Source organism: Bemisia tabaci, chromosome 5 (assembly GCF_918797505.1).
Source record: "Bemisia tabaci chromosome 5, PGI_BMITA_v3".
Classification (NCBI taxonomy): Eukaryota; Metazoa; Arthropoda; class Insecta; order Hemiptera; family Aleyrodidae; genus Bemisia; species Bemisia tabaci.
The window spans coordinates 28,357,110-28,382,059 of record NC_092797.1 but is presented as its reverse complement, the minus strand read 5'-3'; the positions used below and the strand labels follow the sequence as shown (position 1 = coordinate 28,382,059).

The window sequence follows — 24,950 nt, the reverse complement described above, 5'->3', positions numbered from 1 at the left end:
ATTACATTTTGCAAAAAGGAACCACTAGCATTGCAATGTTGCTAAGATTGTGCAACTTCTTTTGTCTTGGAGGAAAAATCCGATTATCCATTAATAGTTTCTATTTTACTCGCTAAAAACTGTGAATTTAAGACAAAAATTACCATCTAAATTTCATAGTTTTTCACGATTTCCGCAATTTTATTGCAAAGGATGAGGTTGCACAATCTTAGCATCATTGCAATGCTAGTGGTTCCTTTTTGCAAAATGCAATCCATTTTATATTGACTGAGGTGATTCTTGCCTCCAAAAATATTCGCGTTCCATTTTTTTTTTAAATTTAAAGATATTCTCCTAGATCAGTAGGTATATTCATATGATGATTTTTTTCTTTTCGAAAAACCCATACTGTTGAAAAATCGATTTTAACATCTTAAATTAATTAGTTTTGAGTGATCCAAATTTCATGGAACCTTAAGGTATATTTAAGTAACGGTAAATTGATGTATGTTAGTATGATTCGGAAAAAATTTATCTATCGTAGCCTGAAAATATGTAGCTCTGTTGAAGATTATTTATAGAACTGAACGCAGATTAGATGATCAAAAATGTGATTAAATTGCGTGAGGGTTACCTTAACTTTATTACATTTAGCATAAATTGCCCTTTTAATCTTTGGAAGAGGTAAATTAGTGCGTTTGTTCTAACGAAGTCATATTGCTTGCATAAAAATGAGCAGGTTCACCTACTGCCGCCCAATTATTGAATCTACGTTGATACTTAACATGTCAGGACATTGTATCTCAACCGTATATTGTATCGCTTTTCAATGTCTCAATGTGCTGGTTCAACTTTCACGGTCCGCAGATCAATCTACCTTTAAGTTGCGGGGAAACCATCCTTTGATATGTTTCATTCACTTTATAGCTATATTTAAAAAGTCTTGAAGTATAAAGGCACGTATACAGTAAGTCAGATCCATCGGGGATAAAATCAGGTTCCAATTTATTTCACAAAAAAATACTGCTTCACAGCTGACTGCGTAAAATTATGAGGGTAGACGTTTCCGGTGATGCAATAATCCCATTTATACAATAACCTCTTTTTTCCAAAACAGTAGATAAATTGACGCTGATGGTCATGCCTTACCCTTTTTAATCGGAGGACCTCATCGTCAGAGTCTAAATTTTTTTCGACGTCATTGCAGAGTTTCGACGTCTTTAAATTATTACTTAGGTATTATTGAATAAACGCCACGAATATTAATTTCCCTTAAAGTTTCATTGACTAGGAGTTACTTTAAAGCTCTCGCAGTTTTTTGGATACTAACATTCACTTCCCTGCTATATTTAATTGCTTTTTTTTCCTTTCTTTTTTGATTTTCATTATTTCTAGATAAGTAGCTCATTAAAAGACTGAACGGCTCCATTTTTTCTTAGGAGGAGACTCAAGAGATTTTGGGGGTTCCTCCCAATTATGAATTGGGAAAGATTCAAAAGAGACCCTAAGTTATTCTGCGAAATTCCATAAAAAGTGCCGAGTGGAGCCTCAAATCTGCCAAAAGAGATACCTACTTTTGCGCAAAATTAGGACCGGCCTTAGCGCTCAGGGTCAGTCAATCCCTGAACTCTTTTATTAGTCTAACTATTTAGTAAATTTCTGAAGCCTCCTTTCTTTACTCTCATTTTTTTTCAAATATTAAGAAAACTTTAAAAATATTTTTGGATAATACAGTGATCATTAGAATGTTTTTTAAGATCTCTCGTCTAAAATTCTTCTCTGATCTCGATTTTATAGGATTTCCGTCTCCGTAGGAACGCATGCTGTGTGATGTGATGAGCTGAAGCTGGACGGTTTTGTTCGTGTTGCATTCTGCTCTTTTTCCGTGGAACTAAATAGCGAAAAAGTCCTCTCTCGTAAATTGGAGCTACCGGTTTTACAGTTATGATGATGAAAATGATGCGAACTGGAGCAACATCCCCAGATTTCACGGACCGATGAGCAGTATTCTTTTTGTTCAGTAATTGGGGCGTGACAAAGTTCTACAAAAATTTTGTGAAGTTCCCAAATTGAAGTGATAATGGTATACACAGTGTTAGCCTCTAAGCGTCCATAAAGTTGCCGAAAATTTGGACAGTATAATCAGTTATATCGTAACAGAGCAATGCCCGATTAAGTGATGGATACAACGGTGACAGCATGATCAAAACTGTTTCAACAGAATCGCGTTTCGGATTCGAGAATTACAGCATCTGACCAGCGGGATCGATGTGAAGTGTTGACTGTGAGTGAAGTGCTGCATTTGGGGTTATTCCAGACTGCAAATAATTTGCGGAATCGTTGAAAATCAATCAAACTCATCTAGAATGATTATTACTTGTGTGTTCAGTATTTCACCAAATCATATACTTCCGATTTTATGCTAAAAACTATCAAATCCGCTTCATGAATTTACGTATAAATTCTGAGAAGCAGATTCGCAGCGAGTCGTTCGAATTTCAAAATTTTCGCCGATCCGATAATGTTCGCGATAATTCATAGACCGTGTCCGATCGTGAAATCAGCCGCCTGACGGTGCCAGGAGGAAATAAAGTCTCGTTTGTAAAAAAAGGCGATTAGAGGATTGGAAAATGTCTGAGCATAGTATGTCGGAGCCGTCGCCGAATTTGTTCAACTGCTCGTCGTTCATCCAAGCGACGGGTCCGTTCATAAAGAACGTGAGTTCGATTTGGTCGCTGAACGAGTCGCAGCTTTTCGATCTGATAAGTCAAGCGCTGAGCCCGGACGATACGTTTCTGACCGAGCCGCGGAAGAATGTGATTCGCGAGTCTCTGACGGATTGTCTCTTCTCGAAACGGTCCTACGAACTGGCTTGGTGGCAGCAAGTGACTTGGACCGTCCTCTTCACGGGAATGCTCTTTGTTGCCGTCACTGGAAATGCTACCGTTGCTTGGATTGTCTTAGGTAAGTTCCTCAACTCCGAGGGATCTATTTTCTTTCTTGTTTTATTATCCTCGTAGTCCGAAAGCCACACAGAAAAGAAAAAACTCCGGCCCTCCGGCCTGATTGTTGAAATTGATAGATAAAGCTTTAGATAAAGAGGACAAACAGCACTGAAAAAGTGAGATTAGGGCTGGGCCCTAAAATTGCTTCACCTCATACCCCACAGGGGCAGGCCCTGCGCGGGTAGAGCCCAGCTCTATACCTAGACAGGGTTCAGCCCTTACCAAGTAGGGCTGAACCCTGAAGCAGGTAGCTTTGGGCTCTACCCACGCCGGGCTTGCCCCTATGAGGTATGAGGTAATGCAATTTTACCTACCCGATTAGGGCTGGGACCTTCCGCGTAGGTACTAGCCCTAAACTCGTTTTTTCCGTGAGGATATGGAGTGATCCTATTGGTGGAAGCAAGTGGTTGCAGTGGACAAAGGAGATAGGTAGGTAATAGACTAAACTAACGGCAATTCACGAGAGACCCTTTAGTTAGTCCATCATTTTCTCCTTTAGTCTATAAGAACCACCCAAATTAACCAATGGGATTTCTCCATACATTTCCGCTTCAATCCCTTCCCTCCAACCTTTCATTGGGCGCCCTCTGCGCCTTCTCCCAGGAGGAACCCAGTCAACCCAGGTGCTTAATCCCCCAAGATTTGTGGTTTGAAAGAGAGCAGTGGAAGTTAGGAGTCGTAGAGCGCGAGGTAGTGCTGTAAAGCGACTTATATGTATGTATTTCTTCATACTCATTATGTCTTTTTTGTCTATCGCTTTGTCTATCTTTCTACAATCAGCCCGATGGAGGCTGTGCTTACCGGCTATTTAGACATACCGTCCGCGTTCCGGGCTGACAGGCCGAAAGTACCGGGCGAGGCACCCGAAGCAATCGAAACTACGGCTACAGCATCAGGAACTTTTGGGCTCGGAACCCGGAACGGACGGTGCGGTGTGTCTAAATAGCCCGTAACTTTTTTTTCACGGTGCAGACGATAGTGACACACTCGTAGCACAAGTTTCGACCACTTAAAACTCCACTGGCACGGAAATGGTTGTCTGCCACGTAATGGCATACGCTACAACGTGGCAGATGACCATTTTTCGTGTCAGTGCATGTGAGGTTATCGATTTAAGTGGTCAAAATTTGTGTTAGGTGTTTTTCGCTAAATATTGTCTGGCTCTTGGACTATTGCTTCAACTCTACAACTTGACGATGAAATTGCAGAATCGCGTATTACAGATCGCGAGGTTGCTGACTTCTTGGCATACTTTACTTTATGACTGCGAAAAACTACTTAAATTATCTGTTGAAAACTATCGTGATTTTTTTTCTCCGTGTGTAAATATTCTGAGGAAATTTCAAGTCATGATGTTGGCTCGTTCTCTTTTTGAAAAATAAAATAGGAACGGAAACTTTGAAACACCGCAATCGAATTACGCGTGTTTGCAGTTTCACCGTTGAAAGTCAAATTAGAGGTTTTTTTGTGTGTTGAAAAGAGGGACCATGCAGTCGAACTTGATAATTGATCGATTATTTGAAGCCTCGATAACCAGAAAAATGACCCTCGCTCTCATCCGCAGGAAGGCTAAAATCGCTGCATCTCTTAAAATTGTAGTTCGAGAACTCGACATTTTTTAGCCCCATTCTTATACCGCAATAGCCCGAGAGGGCCTCTTGATCCCGCAGAGATTTTTGTAATGACCTCAGTTATTCAAGGCCGCTACGGGCCATGAGTATCAAAGAAAACGAGTTATTCCTTTATTTTACTCATTATTGCCAACCCCCCCCCCCCCCATGTTCATAAAAAATTGATATCAATGCATTAATAATTATTACATTAATAAAATGCACAATTTCCTTTTAAATGAACCAGTGTCCAATGACAATCGGATGTGCAGCGTCAAATTTTGGTTTCTTAATTTTAATTCTAGGTGGCGGTAGCCACCCCGGCCCGATCCTAAAAAAACTCCCCCTAAAAAATGACGAGACCAAATAAAAAAAAAACAAAAAAAAACAAACAAACAAAAAAAAAAAAACCAACATTTACCTCAAAAACTTCCAGTGTAGACCTTACCAAGTGTTTGTTAAACATGACCAAAGTGTTACGAGGGGGAGAGGAGAAAGGGGATTGAAAATTCCGAAATTTAGTGTCATGTATTCTATGAACGACCCTTAAGCTCGCAATCTCAATGACTTTTTTTTATGCCCCTCTATTTTCAAATTCGAACCATCAATATTTGACTGTAATGAAATATAATTCTCTATCCAAATTATTGTCAAATGCGATTAAAGGGGAATGACTCCTTAAATTCTCCATTTTTCTGAAGGAATCGTCTTTATAATAGCCACGTGAGTGCTAAATCGTGGAAAACTTCATTCAAACATTTTCCTTGTTCCTCTCTCAGAACAGAATTTTATTTTTGTGAGAGAGCGTGCCTTTGCGGGACGGGGGACGGGTGTATCATAAGGAAAATCGGGGACTGTAAAACTGGGAAAATTGAGTTACGTCAACCTGACGTCTCCTGGATTCTGTCATACCAGAATCACAAATGGACGTATTTCTGCCAAACGGAACTATGTGTATCATGACATGAGCCCTGAGACCCATTAGAATACACGCATAACAGGGCTCACGTCATAATGCGCATAGTTCCGTTTGGCAGAAATACGTCTAAATAGAGATCTTCTTCGTTCTAAAAATACAATTGCAATGTGACTGAATGGTATGATTGATGATACCGATAATGGAAATTTACATCACAACTTTCCTGGAGGCTAAAAATCATTCACAATTGAAGCAAAATACGCACAAAATCAATTTGGGTTCGCTGCGGGTCAGAACCGCCCAACTCTTTTATCCCGTGTACATAGCGATGTTATCCATATCGACAGTGAAATTGTAAAAATGCGTACTATCTCGGTTGCTGTATTTCAAAATCTCTGCCCATACTCGGTTTTTTAAAAGGAGATCCAAAGAAGATTATGATATGAAATTGTCATATAATATACGTCACATAAAGAGTAGAAATTACCGACATTTTGAAGAAATGACGTCTGGTAGCTCTCCACGCAGGAAAAAAGTATGACATAAAGTCTGCAACGCCGCAAACCGAGTTACGCATTTTTGCAGTTTAACCATCGATATAAGCTTCTAATTAGTACTAGCCGTAACCAACAATAATGGTATTTTTTACTATATAGTAACATTACTGTAGAGGTAAAAATTCCACAGTGATAGTAATGACTCTTGAATGATTTTCATTTCCGCCACCGCGCCAACCGCACTGTGTTTGGCGCAATGCGTGAAGTATCCACACTGTCTTGTAGGCGCGTTATGCGTTTCACGCCGACCGCTGCTGACCGCATTGTTTTCGACGCAATGCGTGAAGTTTTCATGCAGTCTTGTAGGCACTATGAGCTTCACGCTAACCGCTGCTGACTGTATTACGTTTGACGCAATGCGTGAAGTACTCATGGAGTCTTGTAGGCGCCGAGGGCTTCTCCTTTCCATCCAAAGTCCTCGTCATCATTGCTCTCTGCATCGCGCCGCTCCAGGCCAAATTGCGTGTTTGGTTTCTCTCTCAACTAGACTAATGAAAGGCGCTGTCTCTTGTATCACCGAAAGACGAACAAATTAGAAATTACCATACTTCAACTCTCAGGAAATGAGAAATTTCTTCACCTTTTCTAGTTTGTAAGTTTTTTTCTGAATCAGAGATTTTTTCTTGATACCTACATTCGAAAAAATTACAACATTTGCCGCCCCCTAAAAATGCCGCCAGGGGCCGCGGCCCATTTGGCCACCCCCTAAATCCGGCACTGGTTTGTCCTAACCATAGACTTCGAATGTTTTACTATACAGCGGTGTGGCTCTCAAGATTCAGAGTCAACAGTTCACTTTCCTTTCAAAGATATAAAGAATGGACGGAAACTATCTGAGTTTTCTCATGTTTCTAAGGAGGAGAGGAGACGCTACGCGAAGCTAAAGTTGGAACACGGCAAATATTAAGAGAGCCCGCGGAGAGACAGTAATTAGTTAATTTGGTGTAACGCCACGCAGTTTAAAATTTTCCCGCCGGTTACGCAGTCCAACTTTCAGAAGCTCATAATCAGTTTTCTCGCCCACGTTTTGCAACCCTACAAATCATTTACTCGAGCTTTTATCACAACAAAACTTTTCATACTTAAAGATGTACTTAGCGCTTTAAGGTTGCATTTCACTTAGTCTCAGAGCAGCTTATAGAAATTAGGAGTATCTCAAAAAGTTTCCCTCTGCAAGCACCCTTACTCAAACGTACTTAAGGCACGAATATCGCAATGTTAGCGCTATTTTAATTTTTCAATGAGTTTAGTTGCCAGTGACTGCTATCTCGTTGAAACTTGAATTGCCGCAATGACATAATTGAGTGGATTAAAGATAGGAAGCAGGCAGGGCCGGAACAATGGGGTAGCCACATGGGCCGTGGCCCATGTCGGCAAATTTTGCAATTTTTTTTTCAATGTAGGTATAAAGAAAATCGGATTCAGAAAAAAATTATACAAACAAAAAAAAGACAACAAAATCTCTCATTTCCTGAGAGTACAGTAATTTATAATTTTATCGTCTTTCGGTGGTACTAGAGACAGCACCTTTAATTACTCGAGTTAAGATAGAAACCGAACACAAAATTTGGCCTGGAACGGCGCGGCGCAGAGAGCAATGATGACGAGAACTTGAGAAGGAATGGAGAAGCCGTCGGCGCGGCGGTCAGCGTGTAACACATATTAGCGCCTACAATACTCCATGGATACTTCACGCATTGCGTCAAACACAGTGCAATCAGCCGCGGTCGGCGAGAAATGCATAGCGCCTACAAGACTGTGGGAATACTTCACGCATTGCGTCAAAACAGTGCGGTCAGCGCGGTACCGGTGAAAGTTAAAATGATTAAACCACCTGAACTCTAGATCCCATTGACTTTTCTTCCAGTGTTTTGAAATGGTATGTCAGGTCCTCGCTCCTCGCGCATTTTTGTTGCTCTGTGAAGACGTCAAGTGAATATCCGTGCCGCGCGAAAACATGCAAAAGTCAATTTTTTCAGCTTTCAGTTTTTTATGTTGATAATACTATCCAAGAGTTAACAAATTCATGAGAGTGGTGCCAATACTTGTTTTGGGATAAGTATAACTCTAAATCAAGTATTAACACCACTTTCATGGTTGCATTTAACTCTGAAGAGTATGATATTAACCCCAAACAACTCAAGACTAGAAAAATGGACATCAGCGGTTTTCGGACGACACGATTCAATGGACCACTAGACAAGCTACGAATTTCAGCATTCTGATACATGTTTCTCCATCAAAATTTCACGTAAAACACGATGCTCACAACAAAAATTACCGAAATTAACTCCTTCCGAAGATATTTAATGATTCTTAATGCGTGAATTCAAACCACCCGCTCATGAGAACTCAATGCTCTACGTGATTCACATCGCGCGCTAAACGTTATCATGACAATCTTTGCGATATAAAAATCTGGCAACCTCAATCTTGACACTTAGGCTCAGCTATAGCAAATTACTTATAGTTTGAAAAACACATGGTGGGAAATGAACATTCCTCGATTGAGAAGTTTGCTGAAACCGTTGTAGTGGGCGATTTGACTCACGTAGAGCTTTGAGTTTCTTGTGAGCGGGCACTTCAAATTCCTCGTAACGAATGTGAAATAAAAATGTTAATATCTCCGTAAGGAGTAGGTTTCAGTAATTTTCGTTGCGCGACTCGTGTTCTACGTGAAATTCTGGTTAAGATATACATGTATCAGAATGCTTAAATTCGTACCTTATCTAGTGGTCCATTATAAACATGTAAAGCAAGCCGAAGAAACTTTTGAGTCACGTTACCGTGACACAGGCCCAAAACATCCATCTTAACAGGCTATTCATTAGCTGAGTAGATGACACAAAATTCCAAGCAGAAGCGCCCCCTGATGAGATATCCTTGGGGATGGAATCCGGCGAGGGAGGAAGGGATGGACGGGCGGCAGCTCATCGGAAAAAGTTGGTGAAATCAAGAATGATCCGCCCATGATCTTGGTTTTGTGTGGAGGCCGCTGTTTGATGGAATAACTTAATCAACGGACACAATCACAGAATCAAAATACGTTCAGAGATATCCCGCGGGCAATGCTTTATACTCCTGACCCACTGTTGTTCCCACCCGGTCACGCGCGCATCCGAAAGTGGAACTTCTCAGATGGCCCCCATCTCCATTCTCCAATCGCAGCTCGTTGCTCCTCTCACGAAAGAGCTTAACTCCATTTCAATGTTGCCAAATTTTCCCTCGAAAATGGAAATGTTGCATGTGTGAGGAATTTGCGAGTTGACTGTAGATTCTTATGTAAAAGTTCGCGAGAATCACGATGGTGCTTAAAAACCGTATCAAGCGCCTCTCCTTCGCCAGCTCTTCAAAAATTCTACATTTTCGACAATTTTAAGGTAGATATAACCCACCTCAAATTTTCAAAACCTGTGTACCTATTACTTCTCTCCGCTCATTTTTCATTTTGTGCGGTGAAAAATTATCATGAAAGTACCTTGTGAGGCTGTATCTATATCTTCATGATTAAACTGTTAAATTTGACTCGAGTTTAGTAAACATTGTCTTTTTTATAATGATACGTTAAAAGTGTCCTTAAAGCTCCCCTAATCTCAATGTAAACCATGTATATACGGCCTTAAGCATACCAGCCAAATACAGTGAAGGTATGTCCGCTCGATACGTGGAAGATCATGCTTTTTCTCGGATGTACTTGTTTAAAAAGTTGGCAAACTCGCTCCGAGATTTGAGGCAGATGGCTAAATCAATTTCTGTGGCGCACGGTCGCGTGTTCAGGTTGGTGCACGGAAAATTTAAAGTCTTGATTATATCAAGTGCAGGTACCTCTTCAAACAGAATGCATTATTGCGTAACTTTTGAGTGCGCTTTTTCAAACTCAAGCAAAAAACTTAGCAGGACTCGTGAAGCAGCTCTGCATCCGGTTTTTGTTCTACTCTTTTCCCCTTTCCTACAAGATGGCTTATAGCAGTGGACAAAAATAACAAATCGCTTGCGCTTTAATCTAATAGTTGAAGAGGGTTTCCTGATGCTCTCCTAACTCAGATATGATAGTGTTCGCTCTCTAGTTGTGCCGAGTTCAACTCTGTTACAAAACTCGAGCGTATAAAGTAATTTCGTAGCGCATAATGTTCCTCTAAAAATGAAACTTCCTCCGTGATGCGCAGATTATATTCTGATCCATCTTATTGAGAGGATACACATAAATGCATCCTCATATTTATGTACAAGCTATACTAGAAAGGGTATTTGGGAACCGGCATGGGGTCAATTAATGCAAACATTTAGCATTCAAATAATACAGACTCACAAAAACTGGGTTTTGTTCAACTGTTTTTTTCCCATAGACATTCAAAATTATTAATCAGTGTTAAATTTACCAGTTAGATAGGTCACTGAAGATTTTATGACTCTCATTGGATAAGTTTGCATCTATTTTGTTACACCTGGATGGTTTAGGTGATCTACATAGAGACCAACATAATTTTTTGGTGATTTTACATCGCGTTTATTTGTAGGTACGTTTTTTGGGCGTTTAATAGAATCGTCGCCAGTTATCAAGTTGAGAGATGTCATTTTCGGAAACCTATATACCAGTACCTATTTCCTTAAAAATGACAAATGTATCAACTTACTATCGCAATAGTGCACACTGTGAGTTTTGATGTCTCTCCAGCTAAATATTTGGATCAACGTCTCATATTACTGTTGGTCTAACGATCTTGTTCACACTGTATTCCAGTTTCTTTGCTTTCAAGGTAATGTGCAATTGAACCGCCAAAGGGTTTCTCGAAACACGTCTGGCAGAAAGAGGATATTTTTTGTAAATCCTGCTCAAATACGATCATTATTTTTTCGCAAAACGATGCCTCTACACGAGATAGAATGCACAAATCAAAGTTAACAGAGCATGGCCAAGCTTGAAAACAAACAGTCATTAAACATGGTGGCCTTTCGGATGAATAGTGCAATGGTGGCTAAATTGACTTTCAGAACGATTATCATTGAAATATACTTGTTTTGGTTCCGAATGTGTTACGAATGTGGGAGATGTTTCATTTACAGCACCTCTATGTTTGAATAAGCGGATTCTACCAGCTCAATCTAGAGGGAGGTGGGTGGTGAGCGAGGGTAATTCGTTTACATAAATACGCTGCGATTCGCCCATCCATGATAAAAGTTTTAATCGATGGAGGGACACATTTTAATCGCGTATTGTTTAATGCCATTAGATAAAAAGTAGATATTATGTTGATTCAATTGATTCAAGCTGCGCTTACTAATATTTTGCAGCTAAGTCAGCCCACTGCCGACTCCACACCAATTGAAACATGGTGATCGATGAGATACAGTTTAATATCGCGGGTTTTCGGCGAAAATTGAAGCGTTGCTCTTATGGAGCTCATAGTGCTTGAAGTACCTGTTTTAATGGTCATAGTTACAATGTGGTTACAATCCTAGGCATCTACTGGAAAGGGTCCTCAAATTTTTCTTAATACCTATATGTTTAAACTTTGCTCCAATTTGTTCATTATAGCCCACCAACTCTGACTCAAAGCATACCGCATGGAAGTCTTTGTAGATTTTTGCAATGAAGGTGTGCGTCAGTGAGCGAGCCACATAGATTTAGGGCTCCGAGGATTATTTGGACTACATCTTGCAATTAGGAACTATAATGTCCGGCTCAGTTTAGAAACAACGTATATACCATCAGTTTCCTTATGCACATACGTGTTTTTATAGATGAGCCAGAAATTATAGTTCTGGATTGCAAAATGCAGTCCATTTGTTTGTTCTGTCTAATATTTACCCCTAGAATTAATTCTTCCGGGGAATCATTTTGTGTTCGACAGGTCCAAATATGTGATTTGAACTCAATGAGTACATACTGAAAATTTTCCTTGAATTCCATCATCCAGTTCTAATGCCAGCAGTGTTTTTCCAAAGTGATTCCTTCGACCGCATAATCTGTTTGAATCGTGATAGAAGGGCTTTAGGTTTAAGCTGTTGTGCTTTTCCGTCCTCTGTATTTGTTTTACCCGGTTTATTGCGCAGTTTACCTTCAGTTTGAGTGTTCTGGAACAATGAGTCCGATCCAATGTGCAATCTTCTTCCTCCTCTTTTGGGATTACAAAATCGTGGCCCGGCTCATAAAATAATGATTATCTCAGTACCTAGTTCTGCTCATGATAATCGCGCTTGTTCAAGAGAGCGGCACATGAGAGATTGTTATAAAGTGCAAGTTTTATTATAACCTATTTTAATTAGACTATTCGTATGAAGTTGTCATCAATTATCCACGCCTTGTGCAAAATTTAAATCTATTTCAGGTTTTGAAATAAGAAAAAAGAATTGGAAAATACTGCTAAGACATATGATTTAGGAACATATTAAACTACATATATAAATCTAGAAGCCGCTTAATTTTTACGAGATTCTAATGATGATGATGCAATAACTTGACTAGGTTGATTATGTCACTGGCTGCACAATTTTCTTGGGGATAATTTGTCTCTGGGGATAATATACAGCGTCAAAATTGTGTTAATCGATACGAATTTTACTTTTGTATTAGTATGAAAGAGAAAATGTTTCGTCAGAACGTTGGTGTATTTTTGACGAAAATAGTGTCGAAGTTTTATTCTCCAATGCAACGTTACAAGACTTTTTTAGACAAATTTTAACACATATTACACAATCATGACATATGCTCAGGTAAAACCAAGCTTTTCAAATGCTTCAGTAAATGTCTGCTTCTGATGACGAAATGTCTCTGAATGAATATATGTTAGATTATATTCCTAGATACGAAACATTCGAATTTCGGCATTCATCGAAAGAAAGTTCCAAAGCGTTAGGTTGTCCTGGTAAAAATTGGCGATAGGAGCTGCGTTTCAGAATACTACAAGAATTCTTTTAGCCGGCTAAAGGAGGCGATAGAAAATCATATAGCTGGCTGTAGAAAGCGGAGAAAATCATACGGCCGGGCTACAAGAGGCGATAAAACATTATGAAGGCGGGCTATAGTTCCTATCGCCGGATTACACACTTTATCGCCATCTGCTATGAAAGGCTATAAGAAATTGTGTCGAAATTCGTGTGCTTTGAAAATCATTAAGTTTGATACGGAACCACCTTAATATTTACAAAACACACATTATATTTTCCTCTAATACATATTTTGTTTAATCAATTAAAATGAGAATAATCCATACAGAGCGTGCAAACATTTCAAAATCATAAGTTGAAAAACGCTGACTCCGCCAGATTAAATATTAGAGCCTAGCACAAAGCGGAGTGGCGACGCACTGGCGCCTACAAACTTAACAGGGATACTTCACGCATTGCGCAACGCGTGAAGTATCCCTGTTAGGTTTGTAGGCGCCAATGCGCGTCTCGCGCTGGCCGCGCCGCGCCGCAGCGTACCACGGCGCTTGAAGCAACTATTTCACACCAGAGGTATATTGCACTGTATCATACGAGATTGAAGGCGCGCTAACATATTAGGAATGGCAGGCATCCGTCAAATGTACAGAGCTTCCCTCGCAAAATAAATCAAGATACTACGGCCCAAAAAGAGAGCGGTAGTCCAAAAGTCATCAAGTCCTATATAGCATCCGTAATTAGTAACGTTTAGCATACACTTTATCGCCTGGTTATTGCTTAATCGCCATCGGCTATAAAAGGCTATAAGAAATTGTGTAGCCGGCCATAGAAGCTATTGGAAATCTTACAGCCGGCTGTAGGTCTATGGTATTTTGGAACAAAGATTCTACTGCCAATTTTTACGAGGGTGCAAAGGTCTTATTGCACTTTCATTTATGCTAAAAAAATTATAGGCAGAGAAAATTTAGGATTTGTTAATAGTCTCGATAGTTCAACGGAGAACCCCCAACGTTATGGAGGAGGGCTAACTTCGTTTTTCATGTGAACAAAAATAGTTGTCGTTTAAGTGGTCTGCAGTAAGTGCGACTATTCGGACCGCGTCTAACAGAAAAGGGACCAAACCACACCAGCTATTGCCAAAAACTGGTAATTTAATTTTTTACTAGAGAACATTCATGTGGATTCCTTTGAAAACTTGAGGGAATTTAGCTTCGTACAATGGAGAAAATCCACTGGGCTTTGCACGTGAATCCGCACAACCGTTTTCATGTAGAAAATTAAATCGCTCAATTAAATTTGGCCATAGCTGATGTGGCTTGGTTCATTTCCGTTTAACCTGGTCCATTTTTGCACTGTCGCTCTTGACATGTTGATTAATATCGAGAAAATACCTACAAGAATACTTAAGGACAAGAAGAGGCTGGAGAGGGTGAGGACGAAGAGGAAAAATAAAATACCAAGCAAAACAGAATACCAAAAAAGGCGTATCTCGTAATTTCCAACGACTCAGGTCCGCCTTGAAGAAATGATAAATTGAGGAAGCAACAGTTCCTAATGAGAAGCGTCTTTTTTTAATTCATCGCTAAACTCCCGTCTCGTCCCTTCGTGTCTAGATTCGCTAGACCGTGTTTTAACCGGATCACGAAGTTGTGTTTTCCTACAGGAGGAAGGGTTGAGAGCGAATAAATTCCGAGGTAAGAAATCGAGAAGAACAAAATAAGCAGAGCATACTAAGTCAAACAAGAGTGGTGAAAAAAGAATTAAACGTCTTGCGGAACTTTATTTCCTCCCTCCTAAGTCCCGCCGAAGGCCTCCAAGCGTTTAATAAAGTTAAACGTGGCGAGGTAAACCAGTATAAATTAGCCTTCGCGAGCCCAGAGAGAATTTCGTATTCTTAAATTGGAATAGGTTGGTTCAGAGAGAGGAGGAATTCCTCGCGATATTATTTCGTTCAAGAGGGTTCTTTCCATACTTTCAGGAACATATCCGCGCAGGTTTATTGCGTAAGAAAAATTCTACGGGTTTAGCTGTGCTGAGTAGTGGTTCATAATTGAATGGACGTATTTCTACCAAACAGACCTATGTGCAAGTGAGAAATATGGGGTGTGCTAGTTAGTTCTCTTTGCGTAAGAGTGAATGAGAATAATAAAGTGCCAGTGACGTCAGCGGCAATGATGAAGCCGTTGCGAGCCGGGGCGCGAGGGAAAGATCGTCGTCAGGGCGCTTTAACTCATGAGCCCTGTCCACAACGCTCTCTTGCCATGCCCGCGGCTCATGAATCCCGCATTCAGATGCCACATAGGTCTCTTTGATAGAATGTAATATCCCGCTTTTCCAATTATTCAAAAGGAATCACGCCCACTTCTACATTGCTTCTTATGCAGCTTTCTAGAGCACACTCCATATTTCTCACCTCCACATAGGTCTGTTTGGTAGAAATACGTCCAAATGAGACTTCTTATGCTTTTATTCGTGCAACTAAGTTCCGATGAAGCAACAAAATCACTTCATGGTACAGCCCGATGTTTAAAGCTTTAGTTTCACGGCGCAGTAGAGCACAGAACATGCAAATATACCTTTAAGGCAGCTAAGGTGTAATGGCTCAGATGTTAAAAGCACCAAATAAACGTATCTACAAACCAACCATGCTACAATCCAAGCAAACGCGCGCGCTTCTCCCCCCCCCCCCCCATTTACAAAAATGCGTATTTGTTTTCATCACTGACCAAAAAAAGTTATATATCTCATGGTGCCTTTTCTACTTTTTTATAACACAATCAACAATCTACTAAATTAAGGCGTTCCCTATTAGTTTAACATTAAAATTAAGAGTGTACATTCGTATGAAGAAGGGAGATAATATAAAATTGTAGATTAAGGTAACTTTGAAGGGTTGACTTCATAAAAAGTATTCCAGAATTATATAAGTCTCCGCGAAGAACAGGATTATGGCTAAAAATAAAAAAAAAGATCCACGAGGAATAAATTCACTCGGCTGGAATTCTGAGAAAATCGCAGTTTTCAGTGTTACTTCATTTTTATTCATTGCTCCAGCTGTTTACTTATAACGACGCATCCTTCAATCTTCTAGAAAATGTTGAAGGGCATCATGGAAAAAGAGTAAAAGAAAATAAAAACTTAGCGTAGCAATTCTCATTTGATCTTGACCCTCATGCCAACACTGAGTGAAAGAGAATTACGAAGAATTTCTTTCAAATGCGTGCACTCGTGCATTCCCGTGCTAAGGAAAAATGACGTATGAGCCCTCAGGCGTTGCCAACTTTCCTTTGAAAAATAACTAATTTTCAAGAAAATTTGTGAATTTTTTTCTTCCAATTTCTCGGGTAATTTTGCTTGTAATTTGATCTAAAAAGTCTGAAAATTTCAAGGAAACACATCGACAATTTTCCTAAGAAATTAACATTTTATCGGAGGAAATTTGACAACTCTCGAATGTTCATACGACGTTCTTTCTTAGCACGGCAATGCAGTCCTGCAAAGATAAATACTCGAACCAGTTTGATTTACTATGGGCCAAAAGCTCGTGATGAGCATGGAAAAGCTAAGACGTTTGACTAGCTCCATTTAAGCCCCTTAGTAGTATGGACGAGACGAAAATACCCTTCTTTATTAGTTGTTAGCTAGAAATTTCACCCAGCGGCCATCACACGTGAAAACAAAAACCTTAATTGCCGATATTTGCATGAAATTGAGTTATTTCTAATCGACAATCAAGATTCCCATGCATAGGCGGATCCAGCAATTTAGCAACACCGTATTCCCTCAATTTAAACCTATGTTAAATAATCGATTTTCACCAGAGCACCTGGCCCCTCCAAGAATCGATAAGTTTTCATAGATTTAAATAGAGAAAAACAATGTTGCCAATTTGCTGGATTCACCAATGTTCCCATTGTTTCCTGATTCGACTTTGAATTGGATTACATTTTGCAATAAGGAACCACCATTTCTGGCTCATTTTAGAAACAACATATTTGCCGTTGATTTTCCTATGCGGATACGTGCTTTCTTTAGCCAGAGATAGTGGCTCCTTATTGCATAATGTAATCCAATTCATAAAGAGAAAATTATCCGGCAGTGCGTCGGTCATCCCCTCTCTCTAGCACAGAAAAAAATACACATACGTTACTCATATTCAGCTGAGTTTGTTTGACATCAGGCGCCTGTTTGTTTTACGTACGCTGCGACCTATTTTTCTCCTCCAAGTTATGCAAGAATGTGTTTCCAAGAATCTTTGTGGATTTTGCGAACATTTTCTTAGAAGAGGAGAGTAAGCGGAAAAGGCTGGTAAACCCGATCCGAGTAAAGTAAGATGAGACGTGACGCAGAAACAACGCACATACTTGGTTCCCCATTAGGAGAGCATGGTACGATTCAGTTGTGGAAAGCCCAGCTTCAGATTGGCTGGAAAATATAAGATTTTAGGGTGCTGACCAGTTGCTAAACTGTTGACGTAACTCATGCGTAGCCACGGACAATTTAATGACGTAACATATCGACGGTGTAAGTCGGCAATCACATAACCTTTTTGTGGTGTCAAAGAAGAAAGGTGTTAAAGGAGAACAAATTAACGTCATTTCTTGAATTTTGCAGGATTTTCTTCGCACAAAAAAGAAAAATCTCGGCACTTTTAAAGATTTACCGTTGAGTAGTTTTCCGTTTAAAAAATAAAGTATGACAGGAAGTCTGCGACGTCGCACACCAAGTTGTGTGATTGCCGTCTTACACCGTCGATATTTTGCTATTTCAAGCAGTTAGAAATAAATTGAAGGCGCCCGTGCTGTTTTAATGACAAAGTATGGATGCAACTATTCGTGTTCGAGGGAGACGCGTGTTGCATACACAAAAATTGCAGGCGTTTTGGTTCTCTTGACGGCATTGCTTGGCTCTTAATATTTGTGTGCGGGGGATTTTGGGTTTGCATTAACAATCGCGTTAATCAGAACAAAACTCGGAATTGAGCTGATTTGTTGCCAAATTTTGCAATTTAAGGTATTTGGAATCGTTGCGTGAAAATTTGGGCGGTGGGAATGTTTGAGGAAGCATTATGTATCCAATAAACTGGATATTGAGGAAACGTTGAGGTGTTAAAACAAAGATAGCATCACAACCAATATTCTCAAGTGAAACTGTGTGGCAAAGATCAGTAAAGCATGTACAAAACTTAGAAATTACCGAGAAACACTGCACTTTCCTTTTACTTTGATTTCAATAATTTAATTAGTTTGAATTTTTGTCGATTAATGTCTTTTTTTCCAGTGGACGGTTGCAATATGAATTTAAACAAGGTATAAATTAGACCAGGACCGGATTAAGGGGGTGGCGGCAAATCTAAGGGTCGGCAAAAATTTGCAATTTTTTTAAGTGTAGGTATATAAAAATAATTGCAAATGAGATAATGAGAAAAGAAGACAGAATCTCCTATTTCCTGAAAGTATAGTAATTTCTAATTTTGTTGTCTCTTGTGATACGAGAGACAGCACCTTTAATTAGTCGAGTTAAGAGAGAAACCAAACACGCAATTTGGCCCGGAACAGCACGACTTAAGGGAGAAATGATGACGAGGACTTGAGCTGAAAAGGAGAAGCCCTCGGCGCGGCGATCGGCATGTAACACATATTAGCGCCTACAAGACTGCACGAATACTTCACGCATTTTATCAAACACAAGGCGGGCATTGTGGTCAGCGTCAAACGCATAGCGCCTACAAGACTGCGTGAATACTTCACGCATTGCGTCCAACACAGTGCGTTGTGCGTTTAGCAGCGGTCGGCGTGAAACGCATAGCGCGTTCCGTTGCGCGTTCCATTGACAGGGCTTTGCCAAAAATCGTGTTCAATACGAGTAGGTAAACGCGTCTTATGCACACACCCCCCCCCCCCCCCCCCCCGCTGGCACGTTCATTTGATGGTTTTTAGTGAGTTTCAAAACGAATGAGAAGGGGGCGGCAAAATACAGGCGGCCCATGGGCGGCAAGTAAGTGAATCCGGCCCTGAATTAGACGTATTTCTGCCAAACGGAACTATGTGCATTAAGACATGCGCCCTGAGACCCATAAGAATATATGCATAACACGGCTCATGTCATAATGCACATAGTTTCGTTTGCCAGAAACGCGTCCAATTAAAGCACTCCACTTGTTTCCTCCGCAAAATTTTAGTAGGAAAACGGATCATACGACGGAAAGTCTGGAGATCAACTCCTGAATAAGATACAAGTGTTTACAATTATTATTGTGTACACGGTAAAATTAGAAATGACGCCCTACGCATAATCTGACTTCAATTTGATCATTGTCAAAAAAAAACTTTTGGATGTCTTGTCCAGCGGTTAATTTCTGAATTGTCATTGTGTGCTTCCTACATGGGGTTTTGAAGAGAAAACATGTGTTTTCTTGAAGTTTAGACTGTATAATGGCCCATTAGATTAGATAGGTAGAAACAATCAATTATAAAAGTTTGAAGTAGCATACAGAAGTATTTTTCTGACCTTCTGCACCATTTAAGGCTCTTATATGGTTTTTCAGGGTCAAAAATAACTGAAAGTAGCGAAAGCCTTTGGCTCGAGAAAGATTCTGTATGTGATTTTATTCACTTACGAGTACATTGCTATGAATTAATTTTAAGTAAAATACCTCCTTGATTACAAGTTGCTTGTATTTAAATAATAATTGTTGAATTATATTCGATGATTCTACTCCTAAACGAAACTTTGTGCAAAGAAAGGTAAACCGCAAGTCTGTAATGACCGGCAAATGTTGTCGCCAGACAGTGACGATTCTTGAAAGTGTGTAGTACTGTTTTTCCTCAATTTAAATGTATGTTAAACAATCGATCATCGGTGAGACAGCTTGCTTCATCTGAAATCGATATTTTTAATGGATTCAAACGGAGCAAAACAGTGTCGCCAACTCGCAAAATCGCCACCGCTCCACATATCTACAATCGCCGCCTTTGTTATAACTGAGCCTGCATGAGGAAAATGAAAGGGAGGCAATGACCATACCCTCACTATAAAGGCACTCTAATCCACGGTGACTATAATGGATATTTCGAGATACCCCCGGCGGCCTACGGAGATAGTAGCTAATCTGATAACATTATCACCGAATAACGAAATTACACTTGCAAAATGAGCACGCATCAGTGAGCTGGTGACCGAGTTCCGCGTTATTAACACAGAATGCGGAGCTACCTGTTAGATTTCAAGGTAAACGCCCGCCCGCTCAGCCGTGCTAGGGAAAAACGCCGTATGAACATTCGAGAGTTGCCAAATTTCCTTCGATAAAACATGTATTTTTGACTAAATTTAAGCACATTTTTCTTTGAAATTTTCAGATATTTTAGAGTATATTGCGTACAAAATTGTCTGAAAGTGTTGGAAAAAAATATTCAAAATTTTCCCAGTAAATTCGGTTTTTATCGAATGAAACTTGGCAACGTCTGAAGGCTCATACTGCGTTCTTCCTTAGCACGGCAGCGCTCAGCCTCCCACAGAGGTAAATTAGTTTGTTGCCGCCAAGTTGAATATCATCCACGGGCCGGGATAAGGCGGAGGTAGGCGAAGCGAAGGAGGCGGCGGAGAAAGCTGGATTTCCCTCATTTTCCGAATAATTAGCTATCCTGCTCCTCCTTTCGCCCGTACTGCCGTGCTGAGGAAAAACGCCGTATGATCCTTCAGGCGTTGCCAAATCTCTCCTGGCAAATCACTAATTTTCAGGAAAATTGTTGAATATATGCCTACCAATATCTCCGATAATTTTGTTCGTAATTTCATCTAAAACTTCTGAAAATTTCAAGGAAAAATATCGATAATCTTCCTCGAAAATATACATTTTATCGGAGGAAATTTGGCAACCCTTGAATGTTCATACGGCGTTCTTCCTTAGAACCTTACGGTGCGGAGTTTTGCGGCGTGGTATGCATCTTCAGATGCACCGGAATCCATTCTCCTCTTTTCCTCTCATTAACCGAGAGCTATTACTTGCCTTTCCGCGCTCTTACATCCTGATTATCGTGGGTTTTTTCCTGCTCCTCCTTTGATCGTTGGATTCCGAGCAGGTCTTTAAATTGGACTTGCTAAAAAGACACGTTAATGAAACGCAACCGCGTTAAAAGGATATCCAACATCCGTTAGTCAAAGCTCATCTCGGTAAACAGTGAATTCAGTAATGCTGTGGGAGTAAAATAGGTGTTTGGACAGATGTTGTCCTAATGCTCAGTTTCCGGAACGTTATTTGGAGAGGGGGTGGGCGGAGGCGCTGGGCAACCACTCATCTACTCGCATTTGAGAGTTGACCCTTATTCGGACGGTGCCGGTCACTTTTAATTGACTTTGGGCATTTTGTGAGATTTTTTGAAGTTTTTCTCTCCGACTCCGCAACCCCTTCCCTTTCTTTCTATACAGAATGAACTTGAAGTGGGGCCTCTGGGTGTTTTGTAACGAATACATCAATGTAAAATACAGAACATTGAAGTATCTAATCGATCACCTGGACCGCGTTAAGCAGAAAAGAACCAATCCACATCAGCTATTGCCAAATCGAATTGGGCAAATTAATTTTTTCCATGAAAACGGTTGTGCGGATTTTTGTGAAAATTTAGGTGACTTTTTTGCATAGTTCGAGTCAAATTCCTTAAATTTTTTAAAGGAGTCCGCACAAACATTCTCTTGTAAAACATTAAATTGCCCTGTTAAATTTGGTAGTGGCTGATGTGGCTTGGTTCCTATCTGCTAAACGCGGTCCGCCTGTCCCGCTAAATTAGTTACCAATAAGGTATTTTCAAAAAGTGAAATAAGAGTTTCTCCCTTCAGTGGTGGCGATACTGCATTACTCACGAGGAAAATCAGTATTGACACTTACCAGCATGTAATGAGGCTAATGGGAGTTTCTGATATTTCTGGGTGATTAGATACCCAGCATTGTGGTAATTTTACAGATTGAATGAGAAGACACAACTAATTTGCCTTTTACCAAAATAAATATTGAAAGTGTCACTGGTTAATATAATGTGTTTGTGTGCGGTGATAAATCGATGGTGAAACTGCAGAGATGCGTATCTCGGATTGCGGCGTTGCAGACTTCCTTTCATACTTTATTTCCTACCAGAGGCGGATCCAGCAATTTGGCAACACGGGATCCTCCATTTAAACTTTTGCCGAATAATCGATTCTTATCGGAGCACCTGGTCCCACCAAGAATCGATACATTTTCATAGGTTTAAGTGGAGGAAACGCGGTGTTGCCAAATCGCTGGATCCGCCAATGTTTCCTACATTGAAAACTAATGGACGTCATTTTTTTTTAAATTTTAGTGCTTTTTCTTCGCTTTCACAAGGGATATGTTGTGAAAACTCAAGCCATGATGTCCGTCCGGTCTTTTTTCAAAAAATAAAAAAGGAACGGAGATTTTGAAACACCGCAACCAAGATACGCATTTTTGCAGTTTCACCGTCGAATTGCGATTACAGCTTGAAAATTACCAAAATTCCGTTAACAAAGAGACTAAAAAATTCTAAAAAATCGACTTCGCCTGACTGGTCACTCTCCTACCTCTAAAAAATTAAATTACTGCACAATGTAACTCTCAGTAGAGAAGGACCTTTGAGTAAGCTTCAAAAAAGATACATTCGCACGGATGATTCTCATAAAACCGCACTTGCTTTACTTTACATGTGGGTTGTTTGGAAGCATTTTCACACCACGATAGTTCCACAACCTCGGCTGAAGGACAGAAAAGTTACCATCCGTTCACACAAAATTTAGCACATTCTGTTTGTCGACTTCTTTTCGCGCGGGGGAAAAGTTTATCGTACTCCATCCAATTGACTCCCGATAGACCATAAAAAACATTCAATGCCTCAACTTCACAGAGTTTCGAGCAGTTTCGTCCCCGCGTGACAGGAGTGGAATTCCCTGCGGTGGCTGAAAACTTTTTCCGGCCGCAGCTTGACAAAAGACCTTCGAGTTATTCTTGACCCTGGTCTTCAATCTTCACGCCCCTCAAAATGGTCGCGATCGTATCGCGATGATGATGCATGCAGTTCATCTCTGCAATATCTAAGTTTGTCCGATACCGATTGATGCAGCAAAATTTCACGCAATAACAATTTTCGAGGGCAATGCTATCTTTACTCTTTCATGTTAAGGTGATTCGATGGACGCCATATTTTGTGTCAGAACGGCATGCAATATATCGCATCAATTGGTTCCATTTTTTCAGGTACTCGTCATTTTTCTCGAATTTTGAGATCGCAATTCTGTTGTCAGGAGACTAAAGCGCTCGCTTACCAATTTTAACAAAGAAATTCAACGTGATTTTTGAGGCATCATCTGTAGGAAACAACTCTTATATTTGCTCTAGCAAAAGTTTGCAACAGGCCCATTGAAGGCGTTTTTGTTTCCTCGATGGCATTGCGCAGCTGAAAATATTTGTGCTCGAAGGATGTCGGCGTTTCATTTACAATCTGTTGACTATATCAATGCACCATTTTCAGAATAGCGATACATTAATTGATACTTGGAATGAGTATAGTGAGAGGTTTCAGTAGGCATTTTTGTAAAAATGTTGTGTACATGTATCCAAATAAACTGTTTAAGATTAAAGCGTTAAGGTAATTCGATGGACGCCATATTTTGTGTCAGAATGGCATGCGATATATCGCATTAATTGGTTCCATTTTTTTAGCTACTCGACATTTTTCTCGAATTATGAGATCGCAATTCTGTTGTCAGAAGACTAAAGCACTCACTTACCAATTTTAACAAAGAAATTCAACGTGCCAATGCGCTCATCGTGATTTTTGAGGCATTATCTATAAGAAACAAATCTTAGTTTTGATATAGCAAAAGTTTGCAATAGGCCCATTGTGTGTGTACGCAACATGGGCATCCCTCGAGCCCGAATAGTTGCATCAGACGTTGCTATTATGAGAATGATGGCATATTGTGGATAAGATGGCAGGCAGAACTTCAAAACGGAGTACGGACTCAGAATTCTGGTCAGTTTATCAAATCAAGATGATTTCTCTGATGCAAATTAACTAAACGTTTTGCGTCACATGTTTACGTGACGACTTTTCGTCGAAGAAGAAGAGCGAAAATTTTCAGAACATTCTGATACTTCTTGAAAGCGCCCCTCTCGACTCTCAAATACAATTTATTCGTAAAGAGATTGGCTCTTGCACTCACATCCTAAAATTGCACTCGTGTTTTTTAGGTCTCGAGCCATTGCAATCGGTTTACGAAGAAATGCATCCACCACGATCAGGTGTGACGGCTTACTTTGTGATACCTATGTAATTCACTTTTTACACACCGTTGCCAAACTGAAAAAACTAATCGGTTGAAACTCTTCGTTCGAGTCTCGCGTGAGGAGACATTGTTTTTTTTTTTTTTTTTTTTTTTGCATAATATAACTCAGCGGTTTCCAACCGGTGATTTGCGGCGCCTCGTAAGAAAATGTTATATCCATTTTGATTCTTGTCCGAATGGATCGATTGCAAACAAGAAATTCAGCTGAGTAAGAGCTAAGACTCAATTTGGCTAAACTCACTTAAAAATCATGATGGGCACATCAAAAAAGTCTGAAATCCTCTCTTTAGCGCACAATGGAGGATTTGTACACAATTTTCTATTGCTTCATCTGAAAGTGCCTAAAGAGCTAATTTTGCAGTATTTTTTATAATTTTTTTCTGATAATGGAAATACCGGAAAATAGATTTGATAGTAAACAATGCACCGCCTAGTGACGTCATCTGGTGGAATTTCCCATTTAAACACATGTATTTGACCAGATTAGGTTATTTTGTCATATCTCCTCCAATAACCGTTCAATTTATGAACCTCCGGTATTCCAGTTCACTCAGTAGTTTGCATTTAAACACGAAGTTCATCAAATTTCTGACACCTGCAAATTCTCCATCTGTGTACAGTGTATACTGAGAGAAAAAAGTTCGGTCGGGTGTACCAAAGT

At 40.0% G+C, this 24,950-nt stretch overlaps 1 protein-coding gene across 2 annotated transcripts in view; it reads left to right on the top strand.

The window, feature by feature from the left end:
• Window positions 1-24,950, top strand: part of LOC109037524 (tachykinin-like peptides receptor 86C) — a 178,994-nt gene that overhangs the window by 707 nt on the left and 153,337 nt on the right. For both annotated transcript variants that reach the window (XM_072300502.1, XM_072300503.1), the window contains exon 2: window positions 1,777-2,943. In XM_072300502.1, coding sequence (XP_072156603.1) covers window positions 2,610-2,943 — 334 coding nt within the window. In that variant the 5' untranslated portion in view covers window positions 1,777-2,609. The remainder of the gene's footprint in view (window positions 1-1,776; window positions 2,944-24,950) is intronic.